The 17,342-nt window shown below is 24.9% G+C and overlaps 5 protein-coding genes across 5 annotated transcripts; all 5 read right to left on the bottom strand.

The window, feature by feature from the left end:
* Nucleotides 1-1,625: 1,625 nt before the first annotated feature.
* On the bottom strand, nt 1,626-3,792 carry LOC132918875 (uncharacterized). Its single transcript, XM_060980208.1, has 4 exons — nt 3,703-3,792; nt 2,446-2,595; nt 2,149-2,310; nt 1,626-1,814 (listed from the first exon to the last, which is right to left on the bottom strand). The coding sequence occupies exons 1-4, from the start codon at nt 3,763-3,765 to the stop codon at nt 1,626-1,628; spliced, it is 564 nt and encodes a 187-aa protein (XP_060836191.1). The 5' UTR covers nt 3,766-3,792.
* A 1,829-nt stretch (nt 3,793-5,621) lies between these two features.
* LOC132919209 (uncharacterized) lies at nt 5,622-6,945 on the bottom strand. The gene is made up of 3 exons (XM_060980595.1): nt 6,822-6,945; nt 5,978-6,127; nt 5,622-5,795 (listed from the first exon to the last, which is right to left on the bottom strand). The coding sequence occupies exons 1-3, from the start codon at nt 6,888-6,890 to the stop codon at nt 5,622-5,624; spliced, it is 393 nt and encodes a 130-aa protein (XP_060836578.1). The 5' UTR covers nt 6,891-6,945.
* A 2,448-nt stretch (nt 6,946-9,393) lies between these two features.
* On the bottom strand, nt 9,394-10,675 carry LOC132919113 (uncharacterized). The gene is made up of 4 exons (XM_060980460.1): nt 10,540-10,675; nt 10,171-10,320; nt 9,911-10,072; nt 9,394-9,582 (listed from the first exon to the last, which is right to left on the bottom strand). The coding sequence occupies exons 1-4, from the start codon at nt 10,606-10,608 to the stop codon at nt 9,394-9,396; spliced, it is 570 nt and encodes a 189-aa protein (XP_060836443.1). The 5' UTR covers nt 10,609-10,675.
* An 890-nt stretch (nt 10,676-11,565) lies between these two features.
* Nucleotides 11,566-12,917, bottom strand: LOC132922260 (uncharacterized). The gene is made up of 4 exons (XM_060985678.1): nt 12,785-12,917; nt 12,416-12,565; nt 12,156-12,317; nt 11,566-11,821 (listed from the first exon to the last, which is right to left on the bottom strand). The coding sequence occupies exons 1-4, from the start codon at nt 12,851-12,853 to the stop codon at nt 11,633-11,635; spliced, it is 570 nt and encodes a 189-aa protein (XP_060841661.1). The 5' UTR covers nt 12,854-12,917; the 3' UTR covers nt 11,566-11,632.
* Nucleotides 12,918-14,106: 1,189 nt separating this feature from the next.
* LOC132922432 (uncharacterized) lies at nt 14,107-15,742 on the bottom strand. The gene is made up of 4 exons (XM_060985945.1): nt 15,605-15,742; nt 15,028-15,177; nt 14,731-14,892; nt 14,107-14,400 (listed from the first exon to the last, which is right to left on the bottom strand). The coding sequence occupies exons 1-4, from the start codon at nt 15,671-15,673 to the stop codon at nt 14,212-14,214; spliced, it is 570 nt and encodes a 189-aa protein (XP_060841928.1). The 5' UTR covers nt 15,674-15,742; the 3' UTR covers nt 14,107-14,211.
* Between the last annotated feature and the right edge of the window lie 1,600 nt (nt 15,743-17,342).

Genomic DNA, 17,342 nt, shown 5'->3' with positions numbered 1-17,342 from the left:
CATAATGGTGTTGTTTTAAATTGTTACCACAATAATTAACAAGAGAATACATAATGAACATAAAATGTTAATTATTTGAAGTTTCCTATACGGTACCGGGTCGGAACTAAATTAATAGTAACGACATCGCTATAGATGTGCTATTATCAATGAGGGTTGTCTCGTTACAATGTTATGGATTTAATGATTAGTTGTAATAATAATAAAAATAATTATTATTTATGAATTATAAATAGTTTTACCTTTAAGTATAATGTAAAAATCGTTACATCGCTACTTATATTTTAGAAGCATAATATTTCCAATAAGTATAAATTATATTAACCTATATATTTTATACATAATAAACATAATGTGTACAATATGTTGACTAGATATTAAGTCCCTTCCGCTTTGTACAATATATTTTAATATTGTAAAAGAATGCCAGTTTTCGCGATTACCATTACGTTGACCAGAATTTAGTGACAGTCCTTAATTTGGGTTTTCACTGTGTTCCTTAGTAATAATACACTTTTATGTATTGATTATTATTGGACCAATCTGCACTTATTTGTAATATTGAAATTCTAAATACCCTTCTTGCTCCGCAGCTACGGTTATAATATATTCAAAAGAAACTAATTTATTCGCAGTTCCTTGAGTATTCTATATTTGACGAGCCAATTCCGACCACGTGACAATTATTTTAAATTTTACTAACAAACTTTAAATTATATTTACAGTTTTATCGAGTGAATGAAAAATAATGGTAATGATTTATAGTATCTACGGTATTTTAGTTTTGAATTACAAGAAAATAAGTAAATCATTTGATTTGAAATCTTTATTTTATGTGTGAATATTTTATTTTGTAAAAATTTAAACTCAAACAATTAGGATAGTTTAGTTTACTTCTTCAGTTGTTTCTAAAAGTATAAAAATTGGTTTTCCATTGTTAATTTTTAATAACTTATTTATATAATCTATATAATCTACTAACCAACCATCATGAGAATTTACTATCTATTCTTACTTCATTACATAGGTTATCAATAAACTAATTTTTTAATCGTGAGTCAATGTATTTGTTACTCTAAAATCTTAATTTTTTTCACTTACCCAACAGTTTAATAAGATGTATTGTACCTAGACTGTATAGACGTATAATATTGAACCATTTAATAAAAGTTGAAACCTTAAAGGGGTGTGACAACCACCCCTAACTAAAGATCTTGGTATTCAATTAAGTTGGCACCAATATGTTGAATATTAAATACATCTTCGTATGAAAATAAAATGATTTTGAAAAATAAGGCTAATTTAAAAAAAATATAATCATTAACATTTGCTGAAATATTATTGTTATATTTACAAATATAATTGTTGAGATTATTTTGTATAAACTAATTTAAACGTTATATAATAATATGTGCAGCCAAAGAGACAGTGTTTAACTTCTGAAAAATATCAAGGTAAAACTGTCTGTCTAAAAAAATAAAATACAACATATATAATAAGGAATATTGTATATTTTTGAACTCAATGTATTGAAAATTATAATGTTAAATAATATATATATATAGTGTTGGATAAATAGTATTTTATATTTAATTACCTATAGCTCAATTTAATAAATAAAAAAATTATAGTTTTAAAATAGATTTGATTTTTTTTCTGTAACCAAAAAATGATGCTTCAATCGTGAAACTACCAATAAATATATCGTCAGCATACATATTTTGAACTACTCTCCATTGGTAATCAGTTGCTTGAGGATACCATAATAGTACCACACCAATATCAGCAGTACCATTTATTATTTTGTAATGTACCTAAATTTTAAAAGTAATTACTATTACATTTTAAGATTTAGGAAACTTAAGTTTATTATAATATTATTTATTCTATTTGGTTAAAATTTATTGCGAGTGTATGTTCTAGCATTTTAAATACTGTAGGTAAATTCTGGCATTCTGCTAAGTATAATTTACTTGTAATTATAATGTTTTGTAAAAAAATGAAATCCTACGTATTTGTAAATAAATATACTAAAATATTTCGCCTGAACAAAAATATTTTTTACCATTGTGAGTATCATAATACAATTTTTTCGTCATTAAAATTAAATATAAAACACCTATTTAATATAATTTATTACTTTCTTACTTTATCTATTGGACATTGCATCGGTGGATCAAACGAACTATACCAACGGGACCATATTTGGTTCTTGTCCTTTAATTTAGGACAGATATCTGTTAATTTCCAAGTTTGAAAGTATTCACAGTTAATGCCTTCTGGATCACAACGATAGAAAACTCCAACAACCTATAAAAAGAGATTATACACGATTAAAATGTATAGCTAAACAACGAGAAGTATATAATATCATTGCATTAATGATTAATAAGCAGTAATTGAAATTTAAATATATACATCGTCAATGGTTTCATTTTTACTTACTTTATTTATAAGTTCTTTCGAATTGATTGTAATTTGACTATTTATAAATTGTGCATCTTTATATTGATCGATCGAATGATAATCCAAAGTTATGTTAGGTTTTGCATATATTTTTTTAAAACGTATATTATATGTTAACAATGGATTGAACTAAAAATTATAATAAAACATATATTTGATCATTAATTGTGATCCGAAGAAATAATTTGCAGATGTGTCTGCCTATTCATGATTTATCATTATTATTTTTATATTATTCGAAGCTTTAAAATTGTAGTAACTTGAATCTTTCTAATAAAATTTACAATAACAATGTTTGTAATAGGTAATTAAAATTATCAATTAATAACTCTATTTTAGGTTCTGAACGGAGTGATGAATGTATTGATTCTACAAAATTCTTCTTTTTTTTATTTTTGTGTCTGTCATCACGTTTTGGAGTAGTAATAACGCTTTGATTAATGACTTCAGCCTCTCTTCGAAAAAAATATTCATCTAGTTGGTACTTTTTTTTGGGTGGGGGGAGTCAAATGTAAAAAATTCCCAGTAGTATTCATAAGCGCCAGGAAAAACCCTGAAAAAATAATTGAAAAACGGGAATTTTACGCATAACCACTTTTCGACAAAATCGATTTAATGATTTTGCTGTAACTCAAAAACCAATCATTGTAAATACTTGGAAATTTTCACCAAATGTTTATATAAGCGTTACAAAAGGTTATCCATAAATTTTCTTTCATGTAACTGTAAAGAAAATTTCCAGCGTCAATATAGAAAAATTTTATTAGCGTATGAAATGAAATTTTTTTTCGAAATCAAGTAATATAATGATGTATAATAATTTAAATATAGGTAATAATATAATATATCCTACTAATTATCATTGACTGACAAATCATATCCGCTCAGAATCGTTTTTCGTATACAATGATACCTGTCATTGCATTCAAATTTTACACATCCGTTATAGTGACCAGTGACCTACTCTCCATCTCTACTATACAGCAGAGCGATACCCACTTGCCCACCTTTTTATTAGTTCTTTTCTTTTTTATTAAATATCAACTGTAAAAATGTATTATTTTTTTCTTGATATTCAATTACAACTAATAACGTTAATTTTCATTCAACAATAAATGTGCTATAAGATTATGAGCAATACATTTGTGCTGTATGTTAATTACAAGTACTATGCTTTCGGAATTATTCTAAAAAAATATAAATTACATATAAGTTTACGAAATAATAAATACTTACAGACATAACATGTACGACAAGTGCTCCAGTTACAATAAAATATATCTTTAAAAATGTTGTCATTATTTTATTGCTGATTGCTGTTGTATGTATTTATCTATTTCCTTTTATTAGATTAATATATAGTGTCTATATTTTATGACAGTACAAATTAATTTAAAATATTTTTATTCAAATATTGTTGTATACTTCAAACGCATATTATCTGTATAAACTGATCGTGGATTGGCCATGAAAAATTTAGAATTAATAACTATTATTTTGTGAAACAACGTCATATTATACCAATTTCTGTTAATACGGTATTTTTTAAACACTTTTTCCGCCGTAATTATCCATGAATTTATTTACATACGATACAAAATATTCTTAGATTCAAGTACGATAAATAAAACGTTGATAAAATTACTAATATTATTACAATAATTTAAATTGCATAGATACAAGTAAACACTAATATTTTAATTTTTTTTTTCTGGAATTTTAATGTAATGTAAGAACGAATAATTGGTCGGTGTACCTATTTTTAAGTTTTTTAGTTGTAAAATGAGCCATACCTAAGAAAAACTTTAAATTATTAGTGAATTATAATTATAGTGAATAATAATCGAATATCGAATAATAATAGCGAAATCGTATGACTGTTAAATATCAAATTATCATCTGAACCTAAATTGTTTGTATTTGAAATGTCAGTAAGTTTTCTACCTATTCCAAGTGTTAGGTTGTAAAAACTTGCTTCCCGGAATTCTTTCACAAATATTATTCTTACTTCATTAATAGAGGATAACAATAAACTCATTTTGCAAACGTGAGCCTAAATATGTGATACTTTAAGATCTAAATGATTTGTATCTAGAAGTAATATGAATTATTTGATTAAAATTACAATTAGAGTCGTCACCATCTCCAAGAAAGTTTAATCATTGCTTACACAATATGTTCGTGTTACATCTTGGACAACTTCTCTCTGAAGAAAGTTCCTAGTCTTCAATTAAGTCTGTAGCTGTTTGTTGAATTTTAAATTCAATGATAAATTGTAGTATAAAAAAAATTTTTAACAATAAGAATAAATATTTCAAATTGTCATAAAGTAATATTTGTTGAATAATAATTGTTACATACTTATAAATAGAATTTTTGAGATTATTTTGGTTGAACCACTAAAAACATGATATGTTCAGTGCAGTCAAAGTGCAAAAAGAGAAAATATTTAATTTTGAAAAATATTAGAATAAAAATATCTTTTTAAATAAATAAAATACAACATATATAATAAGGAATATTGTATATTTTGAGTTCAATGTATTGACAGTTATATAATGTTAAATAATATATATCTATACTGTGTTAGGTGAATAGTACTATTTTCTATTTATTTATTTCTCTATAGCTCAATTGAATAAATAACAAATTATAGTTTTATAATAAATTTAATTTTTTTTCTGTAGCCAAAAATTAATGTTTCAATCGTGTAACTACCAATAAATATATCATCCGCATAGAACTCTTGAACTACTCTCCATTGGTAATCAGTTGCTAGAGGATACCACAATAGTACCGGACCAATATCAATAGTTCCATTTATCATTTTATAATGTACCTAAGTTTAAAGAGTAATTACTATTAAACTTTATGAATTAGGAAACTTTAGTTTATTATAATATTATTTATTTAATGTAGTTAAAATCGTAAGTTTATGTCGTAGCATTTTAAATACTGTACATTCTGCTAAGTAGAATTTACTTGTAATAATGTGTTATAAATAATTTAAACCTATGTATTTATAATTTAAAATAAACAAATATACCACATAACATTACAAAAAATAATAAATGTATATTTTATCATTGTGACGATTATAACACAATATTTCTGTCATTAAAATCAAATGCTATGCAACTATTTAATATAATATATTACTTTCTTACTTTATCTATAGGACAGTCCATCGGTGGTTCAAACGAATCGTACCATCGAGACCATACTTGATTCTTTTGATGTAATTTATTACAAAGACCTGTTAATGACCACGATTGGAAATATTCACAGTTAATACCCTCTGGATCACAACGATAAAAGGTTGCAATAACCTTAACATTCAGATAAAATTATTCAATTATAATTACCTGATTAAAATATTATTATTACTATCCCTTTTAAATAGTTTTCGTTATTACTTAAAATATTTAGAATGAATAAAATTGTTCTACATAACATAAAAGATTTGATTAATTTTTATAAAACTTTATAATGGTTTTTTTTTTTTACATACTTTGTTTATCAGTTCTTTCGAATTGATTGTAATTTTTCCATTTATATATTGTACATCTTTATATCGATCGATCGAATAATAATCAACAGTGATGTTAGGTTTTACCTCGAATTTTTTAAAACGTATAGTGTATGTTAACATTGGGTTGAACTAAAAATTATAATCAGACAAACATTTTTATAACCATTAATTGTCGACCAGAGAAATATTTCATAGATATAACTGCTAATTGATGCTTAATCATTATTCATTTATATTGTACATGACTTAAAAATTGAAGTAACTTACTTAGATCATTATAATAAAATATAAACATCATTGTTGTATAATTTGTTATAGTTAAGTAAAATTATCAATTTATAATTATTTCAATCTTTGCACTTTTCTTTTTTAGCAAATGACTATTTTATAAGCGCATTATTTTTTCTTGACTTTCAAACAAATCTATTAACTTAACGTTAATTTTGTTTTAACAATAAAGGTGCCATACAATTGTGGGATATACACTCGTATTGTATGCCGATTACAAGTACTGCTTTCGGAAGTATTCAAAAAATATAAATTATCTATAAGCTTAAGTAATAATAAACACATACGTACATACAATTTATGACAATAGTGTTCCAGTAATAATAAAATACAATGCCGTCTTTAAATATTTTGTCATTATTTTTTTTTGCTGATTGCTGTACTATATTAGTATTAATGTGAAATTTATAGCCTATAAGCCCATAACTCATGAGATTATATGTAGTGTGAAATAGTGTTAATTTGTCAATTACAAGAACTACTTCTGGGAGTAAGCTAAAATATTTTGAATATTTCTAAATCAAAAAATACTCACGGACATAACATTGATGATATGTGCTCCAATAAATATAAAATAAAACGCAGTCATTAACATTATTGACATTTTGTTCTCGCTGTGCCGTGTATTAATGCAATTTCTTGTCGTTATACAAATTAATACTGCTTTTACTTTATGACAGTATATAAAATACACAGTTATTACTTTTATGTAGTTTGATACTAAATTTGCACTTTAAATGCACGTCTATTCGAGCAGAACGGCGCGGGACCATGAAAAACTATTACGAGTACATAATATGGCAAATTACAAAGAACAAAATGAATCATTATAGCGTTTCCTGTTTACTTACCCCGTTGTAAATATATTTCAAATAAACCACCTATTTCTTTCACAAGTGAAAAAAAATGTAAGCGTGATTGATGCAATTATGATATTATTGTATTTATTGTTGTATGATGTACAGTAGAATTCCGATTATCCGGACTAATTATTAATGTCAAGGGTGGGAAAAGCAAATATCCGGATGATTGACATATTATGACATATCATAAGTTACATAATTGTGTGAATACATTTATTATTAATACGTATGTAATATAATTTAAAATTTGTAACAATAAACAAATAGTTTAATTATGAGATTTTACTGAAAATCATTTTTCTCGTCCGGTTGATAGGCATTCGGATATACGGAGTTCTACTGTATATTTTTTCGGAAGTATTCACATATCAAACATTAAGCCCGGTTCACAAGGATATAAAACTCCTATAAGCTTATGTAATCTTAGTTAACTATTTTCCGGTTAAACAAATAAAATCAAAATCATAGAAGCCGCTCTGCTTTAGTATTATATTATTATGTTTATCCGCTAAGTTTTGAGTAGACCTATTAATTTACGAAGTCAGTATACAAGCTAGCCATCTGACTACCTAATTGCGTTAAATTTTGAATTCAATGATCAATAATTGTTTCGCTTATACAAAAAACAATCATGAGTCGAAAATTTTCATACATTTCTAATTTTAAACTCTAAAGACATTTTATAGTTTATTTAAATATCTAAAACTTATATATATTTATGTTTATATTCAAGGAAGTGATATCCGACTTAATGTTTACAATGCTAACACAGTAACACACAACTAGTTAACTATCTATATACTTTTGTAACAACAATTTTGCATTTTAAATAAATCATTTTCCAGTATGTTAAATAAACATTTATAATCTTACACTTTTAATTGGTGATATTTAAATACAAATGAACTATATTTTTGGCACTTATACAAATTACGCGATTACAATATAATATTAGGTGACATTTTTTACATATTTATCATATTTTATTATGAACTACATATTTTTAAATCTGATTGCGAAATTACGGAAGTACAGAATAAAACGATTAATTATTCTAAATTGCAGACATTTTTTGTATGGATTATGCAGATTTATTGTTACAGTTGGTTTCCCACCACATACAAAATATGTTGTAAAGAGATTTTTATGAGTTCTCATACAAATAAAGAATTTTTCATTAAACGTTTTAAATGACTTATTGGAGTAAAATTATAATATAACTATTAGTTATTCAGCATAATTAATTAAGTATATTAAGGTATTAATATACTTTTGAAACATATTATAGTTTTGATAATATAGATTAAAATAGTCATTATTCATTATAACGAGTAAATTTAACTTAGGTACATTACTACTATTAGTTGTTTCACTGTTTTTTTTTTTTTTTTTACTACCTTTAAAGTAATAATTATTAATGAAAATCCAGTAAGTTGAATAATATTCAAGTATAATATGCGATTTTCTAAATTGACATTTTAAACTTATAGTTCATATTCAAATAATTGCATAGATAGTATTTACAAAAAAAAAGACACTGCAAATCAATAGTTATAGCAAAATCATTACATATATGCATACACCATTCTATTTCTATCACTTCAACGTGAAAGAGTGAATATTAGTATCCTATATATATATTAATAAATTATAACTTTATGTTAGAAGGCTATAATAATAAAAAATATTAATGGAAACCAATGAATTTATTTTTAAGAAAATAATAATATTTTATTTATAATTAAATTGTTAAATTAATATAAAATGTGATCACCAACAAACTTGTAGGCCTGTAGGGGTGTGACGAACTCCCCTCGAAGAAAGATCATGGTCTTCGATTAAGTTGGGACCTATGTGTTGAATTTTAAATTCAATGATATACCATTGTATACAAAAAATGATTTTAAATAATAAAGCTAAATCATAATTATGTTGATATATTTATAAATATAATTTTTTAGATTATTTTGTATTAACTACTTCATTAAGATACATTATATTCCAGTAAAAATGTGAAATGAGACAATGTTTAAACTTCTGAAAAGTATAAGAATAAAAATATATTTTTAGATAAACAAAATGTAAATTATAAGTATAGGTATTATAACTAATTTATATAATTTTTAAATCAGCGTATTGAAAAATATAATGTTATATGATATGTATTTAAACAGTATTCGATAATTAGTACAAATTTGTTTGTTTTTAATTATCTATATATAACTCAATTGAATAAATAACATGTTAGGGTTTTAAAATGGACTTCATTTTTTTTCTGTAACCAAAGAATGCTATTTCAACAAAGACACTACCAACAAATATGTCATCGGCATACATATTTTGAACTACTCTCCATTGGTAATCAGTTGCTTGAGGATACAACAATAGTACCGGACCAATATCAACAGTTCCATTTTTCATTGTATACTTTCCCTAAATTTAATAAGTAATTACTATTAAAATTTATGATTTAGGACACATTAATAAATTATAATATAATTTATTTAATTTGGTTAAAATTGTGGTGCATGTTATCGCATTTTAAATACTGTACATTCTGTCAAGTATAATTTATATGTAAAAATAATGTGTTATAAATAATTTAAACCTATGTATTAAGAGTTAAAATATAAAAATATTTCCACTAAACAAAAATAAAAGATATATTTTTTACTGTTGTGAAAACTATAATACAATAACTCTGTCATTATAAACGAATACAAAAGAACTATTTAATATAATAATTATAATGTTTTCTTACTTTATTTAACGGACAACGCATCGGTGGATCAAACGAATCGTACCATCGGGTCCATATTTGATTTTTTTCTTTTAATTTATTACAAAGACCAGTTACCGTCCACCTTTGGAAGTATTCGCAATTAATTCCATCTGGATCACACCGTTCGAAAACTACGATAACCTACACAATTAGATTATACACGATTCAAATGTAAAGCTTAACAACAAGTAGAAAAATTTAAATATTAACTCATTATAAATGGTTTTATTTTTACATACTTTGTTTATAAGTTCTTTCGTATTTATTGTAAATTGTCCATTTATATATTGTGCATCTTTATATTGATCGAACGAATAATAATCCATAGTGAAGTTATGTGTTACATAGAATTTTTTAAAACGTATAACGTATGTTAACATTGGATTGTACTAAAAATCAATATAAAACAAACGTTTTGTAGAAGCATAAATCGAAGTAGATTAGAAGCAGAAAATATTCTGTAGATATACCAGCCAATTCATATACTATTATTCAATGAATTAAAATTGTGTCATATGAATTTTGTTAAAATAGTTTGCCTATCATTAGTACTACATATGAATATATTTAAAAAAAAGAAAGAAATATACGTAATAATAATTACTTACAGTCATAGTGTTTATGAAAAGTTCTCCAATAAGAATAAAATATAATGCCATCTTTAAACATTTTGCCATTATTTTCTTGTTGTTCTATGTATTAAAGTAATTTCTTGTAACAGGTAAATATTGTCTGTACTTAATGACGGTAAAAAATGATAGTAAAATTGTGGGATTTGAAATTTATAATATAGATCAAACGCATATTATCTCTTTAAAAAGATCGGCGATTGACCATGAAAAATAAATTAAAAACAATTTAGAATACATTGCTATTATTTTTAAATATAATTATATTGTACCGATTTCCTCTTTATTCGGTGTTTGTAAACATATATTTCCGCAATTATCCATGTAGGTATATAATTACTAGTATTGTTAAAGTTCATACATTTATAAAATAAAATTTGTAAAACAAAACGCATTCCTTAATACTTTTGTGATTTTTTTTCGAGCAAATAAAAGATCCTGTTTTTCGATAAAGTCGGCGCATATGTATTGAATTTAAAATTCAATGTTTCATCGTTATAATCGTAATATGCAAAAATAAATTTGAACAATATAACAAAATTAAAAAATATATAATGAAGTAACATTTGTTGAGCTAATATTGATATATCTTTATGAACATAATTGTTGAGATAATTTTTTTTTAATTACTCTAAACATTATATTATTTTGCAGCAAAAGTGCGTAATGAGACAATTTAAACTCCTAAAAATATTACAGTAAAAATGAATTTTTAGTATAAAAAATGCAAATTACTTAATAATTAATTGATATAATTATGTTAAGGTCAATGTATTAAAAAAAAATAATGTTATATAATATATATTTTATCAGTACTAGATAAATAGTACACATTTATTGGTTTTTAATTATCTACATATATAACTCAATTGAATAAATAACAAGTTTAGGGGTTAATAATAGACTTATACGACATATATAATAAGGAATATTGTATTATTGTATATTATTGAGCTCAATGTATTGAACATTATTAGGTATGTTAAATAATAAATAAATATATAGTGTTGAATAAATAGAACTAATTTATTTTATATTTAATTACCTGTAGGTCAATTTAATAAATAACAAATTATAGTTTTAAAATAGATTTGATTTTTTTTCTGTAACCAAAAAATACTACTTCAACTGAGACACTACCAACAAATATATCATCGGCATACATATTTTGAACTACTCTCCATTGGTAATCGACTGCTTGAGGATACAACAATAGTATCGGACCAATTTCACCAGTTCCATTTTTCATCGTATACTTTTCCTAAATTTAATAAATAATAACTATTAAACTTTATGATTTAGGACATTAATAACTAATAAGTATATTAAATATTATTTTTTTAATTTGGTTAAAATTGTGAGTGTATAATGTATATTATCGCATTTTAAATACTGTTATTCTGTCAAGTAGAATTTATATGTAAAAATAATGCGTTATAAATAATTTAAACCTATGTATTTATACATACGAAAATATTTTCACTAAACAAAAATAATAGATATATTTTTTACTTTTGTGAAAACAATAATACAATAACTCTGTCATTACAAACGAATACAAAAGAACTGTTTAATATAATATAATGCTTTCTTACTTTATTTAACGGACAACGCATCGGTGGATCAAACGAATCGTACCATCGAGACCATATTTGATTTTTTTCTTTTAATTTATTACAAAGACCAGTTACCGTCCACCTTTGGAAGTATTCGCAATTAATTCCATCTGGATCACACCGTTCGAAAACTACGATAACCTACACAATTAGATTATACACGATTCAAATGTAAAGCTTAACAACAAGTAGAAAAATTTAAATATTAACTCATTATAAATGGTTTTATTTTTACATACTTTGTTTATAAGTTCTTTCGTATTCACTGTGAATTGTCCATTTATATATTGTGCATCTTTATATTGATCGAACGAATAATAATCCATAGTGAAGTTATGTGTTACATAGAATTTTTTAAAACGTATAACGTATGTTAACATTGGATTGTACTAAAAATCAATATAAAACAAACGTTTTGTAGAAGCATAAATCGAAGTAGATTAGAAGCAGAAAATATTCTGTAGATATACCAGCCAATTCATATACTATTATTCAATGAATTAAAATTGTGTCATATGAATTTTGTTAAAATAGTTTGCCTATCATTAGTACTACTTATGAATATATTTAAAAAAAAAAAAGAAATATACGTAATAATAATTACTTACAGTCATAGTGTTTATGAAAAGTTCTCCAATAAGAATAAAATATAATGCCATCTTTAAACATTTTGCCATTATTTTCTTGTTGTTCTATGTATTAAAGTAATTTCTTGTAACAGGTAAATATTGTCTGTACTTAATGACGGTAAAAATGATAGTAAAATTGTGGGATATTAAATTTATAGTATAGATCAAACGCATATTATCTCTTTAAAAAGATCGGCGATTGACCATGAAAAATAAAATAAAAACATTATAGAATACATTGCTATTAATTTTAAATATAGTCATATTGTACCGATTTCCTGTTTATTCGGTTTTTGTAAACATATATTTCCGCAATTATCCATGTAAGTATATAATTACTAGTAATGTTAAAGTTCATACATTTATAAAATAAAAATTGTAAAACCAAACGCATTCCTTACTATTTTTGTCATTTTTTTTCGAGCAAATAATGCAGTTTTTTGTAGTTATTCAAATTAATATTATCTATACATTATCAAAGTATATAAAATAAACATTTTATTACTTTAATGTAGTTTGTTACTATATAGGAACCCACTTTAAATGTACGTCTATTCGAGCAGAACTGCGCGGGAACATGAAAAACTATTAGGATTATAATATGGAAAATTACAAAGAACAAAATGCATGATTATAGCGTTTCCTGTTTATTTACTCCGTTGTAATTATATTTCAATTAGGCCATCCATTCATACACGTGGAAATTATGTAAGCGTTATTGATGAAATTATGATATTATTTTTTTTATTTATGTATGATGTATGTTTTGGGTCAATCGCCCGACATCCAAAATACCAACAAAACTACAAGACTGTCAGACTATTGGTTGGTTTTTGGAGCATGACTATGATCTTTGTCGGACCTCAAACTTATTTCTAACATCAATTTGAATTGTGGATTAACAATTTGCATTTAAAAATATCTTTATTTCACAATCCCAATAAAAGATTTGATTTCTGTTTTTATCTTTCACCACTATATATAATATGTATTGAATTTAAAATTCAATGTTGCATCGTTATAATCGTTTTATACAAAAAAAAAAATTTGAACAAGAGGTCAAAATTAAAAAAATATATAATGAAGTAACATTTGTTGAGCAAATTATTGATTCATATATTTATAAACATAATTGTTGATATAATTTTTTTTTAATTACTCTAAACATTATATTATTTTGCAGCAAAAGTGCGTAATGAGACAATTAAAACTCCTAAAAATATTGCAGTAAAAATAATTTTTTAATATATAAAATGCAAATTACAAAATAATTAATTGTTATAATATTATGTTAAGGTCAATGTATTGAAAAATATAATGTTATATAATATTATATTTTAGCAGTACTAGATAAATAGCACAAATCTGTTTATGTTTAATTACTTATAGCTTAAACAATTAACAAATTAGATTTTTAAAATAGGCTTGATTTTTTTTCTGTAACCAAAAAATGAAAACTCAACCACGACACCGCCAATAAATATATCATCAGCATACATATTTTGATCTACTCTCCATTGGTAATCAGTTGCTTGAGGATACCACAATAGTATCGCACTAACATCAGCAGTTCCATTTTTCATTATATACTTTCCCTAAATTGAATTAGTAATTACTATTAAACTTTATGATTTAGAAAACTTAAGTATATTACAATATAATTTATTTTATTTGGTTAAAATTGTGAGTGAATATTCTTGCATTTTAAATACTGTACATTTTGCTAAGTAGAACTTACTTGTATTAATAATGTGTTATAAATAATTTAAGTTCATGTATTTAGAGTTAAAAATAATATAAAAAAAGTTCCACTAAACAAAAATAATATATATATATTTTTACTGTTGTATATACTGTAATACAATATTTCGGTCATTACAATGATATGCAAAATAACTGTTTAATATAATATAATGCTTTCTTACTCTATCTAACGGACAACGCATCGGCGGATCAAACGAATCGTACCATCGGGTCCATATTTGATTTTTTTGCTTTAATTTATTACAAATACCAGTTAATGACCAACGTTGGAAGTATTCGCAATTAATTCTTTCTGAGTCACAACGATAGAAAACTACGTCAACCTACAAAATTAGATTATATAAGACATAAATGTAAAGCTTAACAACTAGAAGTATATCAATACAGCAATATTTAATAGGGATCAGTAGAAACTTAAATATATTATACTCATCGTCAGTCGTATAATTTGTATTTACTTTGTTTATAAGTTCTTTCGTATTCACTGTGAATTGTCCATTTATATATTGTACATCTCTATGTTGATCGAACGAATAATGATCCATAGTGAAGTTAGGTGTTACATAGAATTTTTTAAAACGTAGAGTGTATGTTAACATTGGATTGTACTAAAAATCATTATAAAACATACATTTTGTAGAAGCATCAATTGCATTGAATCAGAATATTAATTTGTAGGTATACCAGTTAATTCGTACTAATATTCAATGTATTATGATTTAAGTAACTTAAATGCTTCAAAAAAATAGACCCACTGGTCTGATTTAATTTGTAATAGTTAGGTAAAATTATAAATTTTAATTATGTCAATCTTTGTTGTTTTCTTTTCTATGATATAATTACTGTAATTTTTTTTTAATATTATTATTATTATTCGATTAAAACTATTAACTTGACTTTTATTTGATGCAACAATATAATATATAACATATAAGATTATGAATTATGAAATACGGTGCAAATTTCTAGTACGAATTCTGGTTATATTCTAATAAATATTAGTTATACATAATACGTAATAAAAAAAATACTTACAGACATAATGTTTATGATAAGTGCTCCAATAAGAATAAAATATAATATCATCTTTACGCATATTGCCATTATTTTCTTGTTTTGCTATGTATTAATGTATTTTCTTGTGTCAAATTAATATCGTCAATACTTTTTGACGGTCAAAATGATTTTAAAATAGTTCGATTTCAATATTATAATATACTTCAAATGCGTATTATCTCTTTGAATAGATCAGCGATTGACCATGAAAAATAATTAAAATTTTTTAGAACAAATGGCTATTATTTTGTCAAACATTGTCATATCATATTGATTTCCTGTTTATTCTTTATTTGTCTAATCATATTTTTCTGCAATTATTCATGGAAATATTTACACGTCATACAAAATATTCTTAAATTTATATACAATAAATAAAACATTGATAAAAATCACTAATTTTATTACAATAATTTATATAATTTAAATAATTACATATACCAGTAAACACTATAATATTATTTGATTTCATTGTGTTTTGGAATTTTAATGTACATTTTCGGATATAACATATTAAAATAAGAAAACAATCGATACATTTACAGCGTCGACACAAGGATTTCGCTACATACATAACGACTCGGATCATTAACACCGTACATAATGTACTTTGTCGGCTCTTTAAAGTAGTCGCGGTAGAAAGATTTCATATGCCGTACATACAGTGTTTCTACGGTCTTACGTGTCCCGTATAGGTATGCCAACGCGGACGAGTGAAGAGTGATGTGATAATAAAGTGCTAACGTAGACTACGCAACACATAGCCCATCAGGGAGCAACGATGACTTACTGCGTAGCTGCAGATGTTGGCCGTCTCTTCGGCCGGTTCTCGTTCTTCAGGCGTCGATGATTTTCTACATAATATATTCGGACGGTAAACTGAGGTGAATTTTAGATTGATATCGATTCAGTCTGGTTGTGTCGGGATAAGTAATCTGTACTTGAATTGGTTTCATTCGCATAACTCTGCCAAACTTGTGTTTTTTGTCGTTCTTGCTGGTTGATTTATTTTCATAATGGTGTTGTTTTAAATTTTTACCACAATAATTACAATACGAGAATATATAATCTACTTAAAATTGTAATTATTTGTAGTTCTCTATACGGTACCGGGTCGGAACCGAATTAGTAGTTCATAACGACATCGCTATAGATGTGCTATTATCAAAGAGGGTTGTCTCGTTACAGTGGTATGGATTTAACGATCAGCAGTAATAATATAAAAATAATCATTATTTATGAATAATAAATAGTTTTACCTTTGAATATTATGTAACAATCGTTACATCATTACTTATATTTCATAAACATAATATTCACAATAGGTACATATTATATATTCAATGATTAATATTTAATAAACATAACGTGTAAAATATGTTGACTAGATATTAACCCCCCCCCCTCCCGGCTTTGTTCCATATTTATTACTATAAAGCTACGTCCAAATACCATTATGTAAGATAACAACAGTTCTTCATGATTATCATCACGCTGACCAGAACTCCGTGACAACACCACATTTGGGATTTCACTGTGTTCCTAAGTAATAATACATTTTTATTTATTGATTATTATTAGACAAATCTACGGTTATTTGTAATATTGAAATTCTAAGTACCCTTCTTGCTCCGCGGCTACGGTTATACTATATTCAAAAGAAACTAATTTATTCGCAGTTCACTGAATATTCTATAATTGACGAGTCAACCCCGAC

Source organism: Rhopalosiphum padi, chromosome 2, assembly GCF_020882245.1.
Source record: "Rhopalosiphum padi isolate XX-2018 chromosome 2, ASM2088224v1, whole genome shotgun sequence".
In the NCBI taxonomy this organism is placed as follows: domain Eukaryota; kingdom Metazoa; phylum Arthropoda; class Insecta; order Hemiptera; family Aphididae; genus Rhopalosiphum; species Rhopalosiphum padi.
This window is presented reverse-complemented; position numbering and strand designations above follow the sequence as displayed.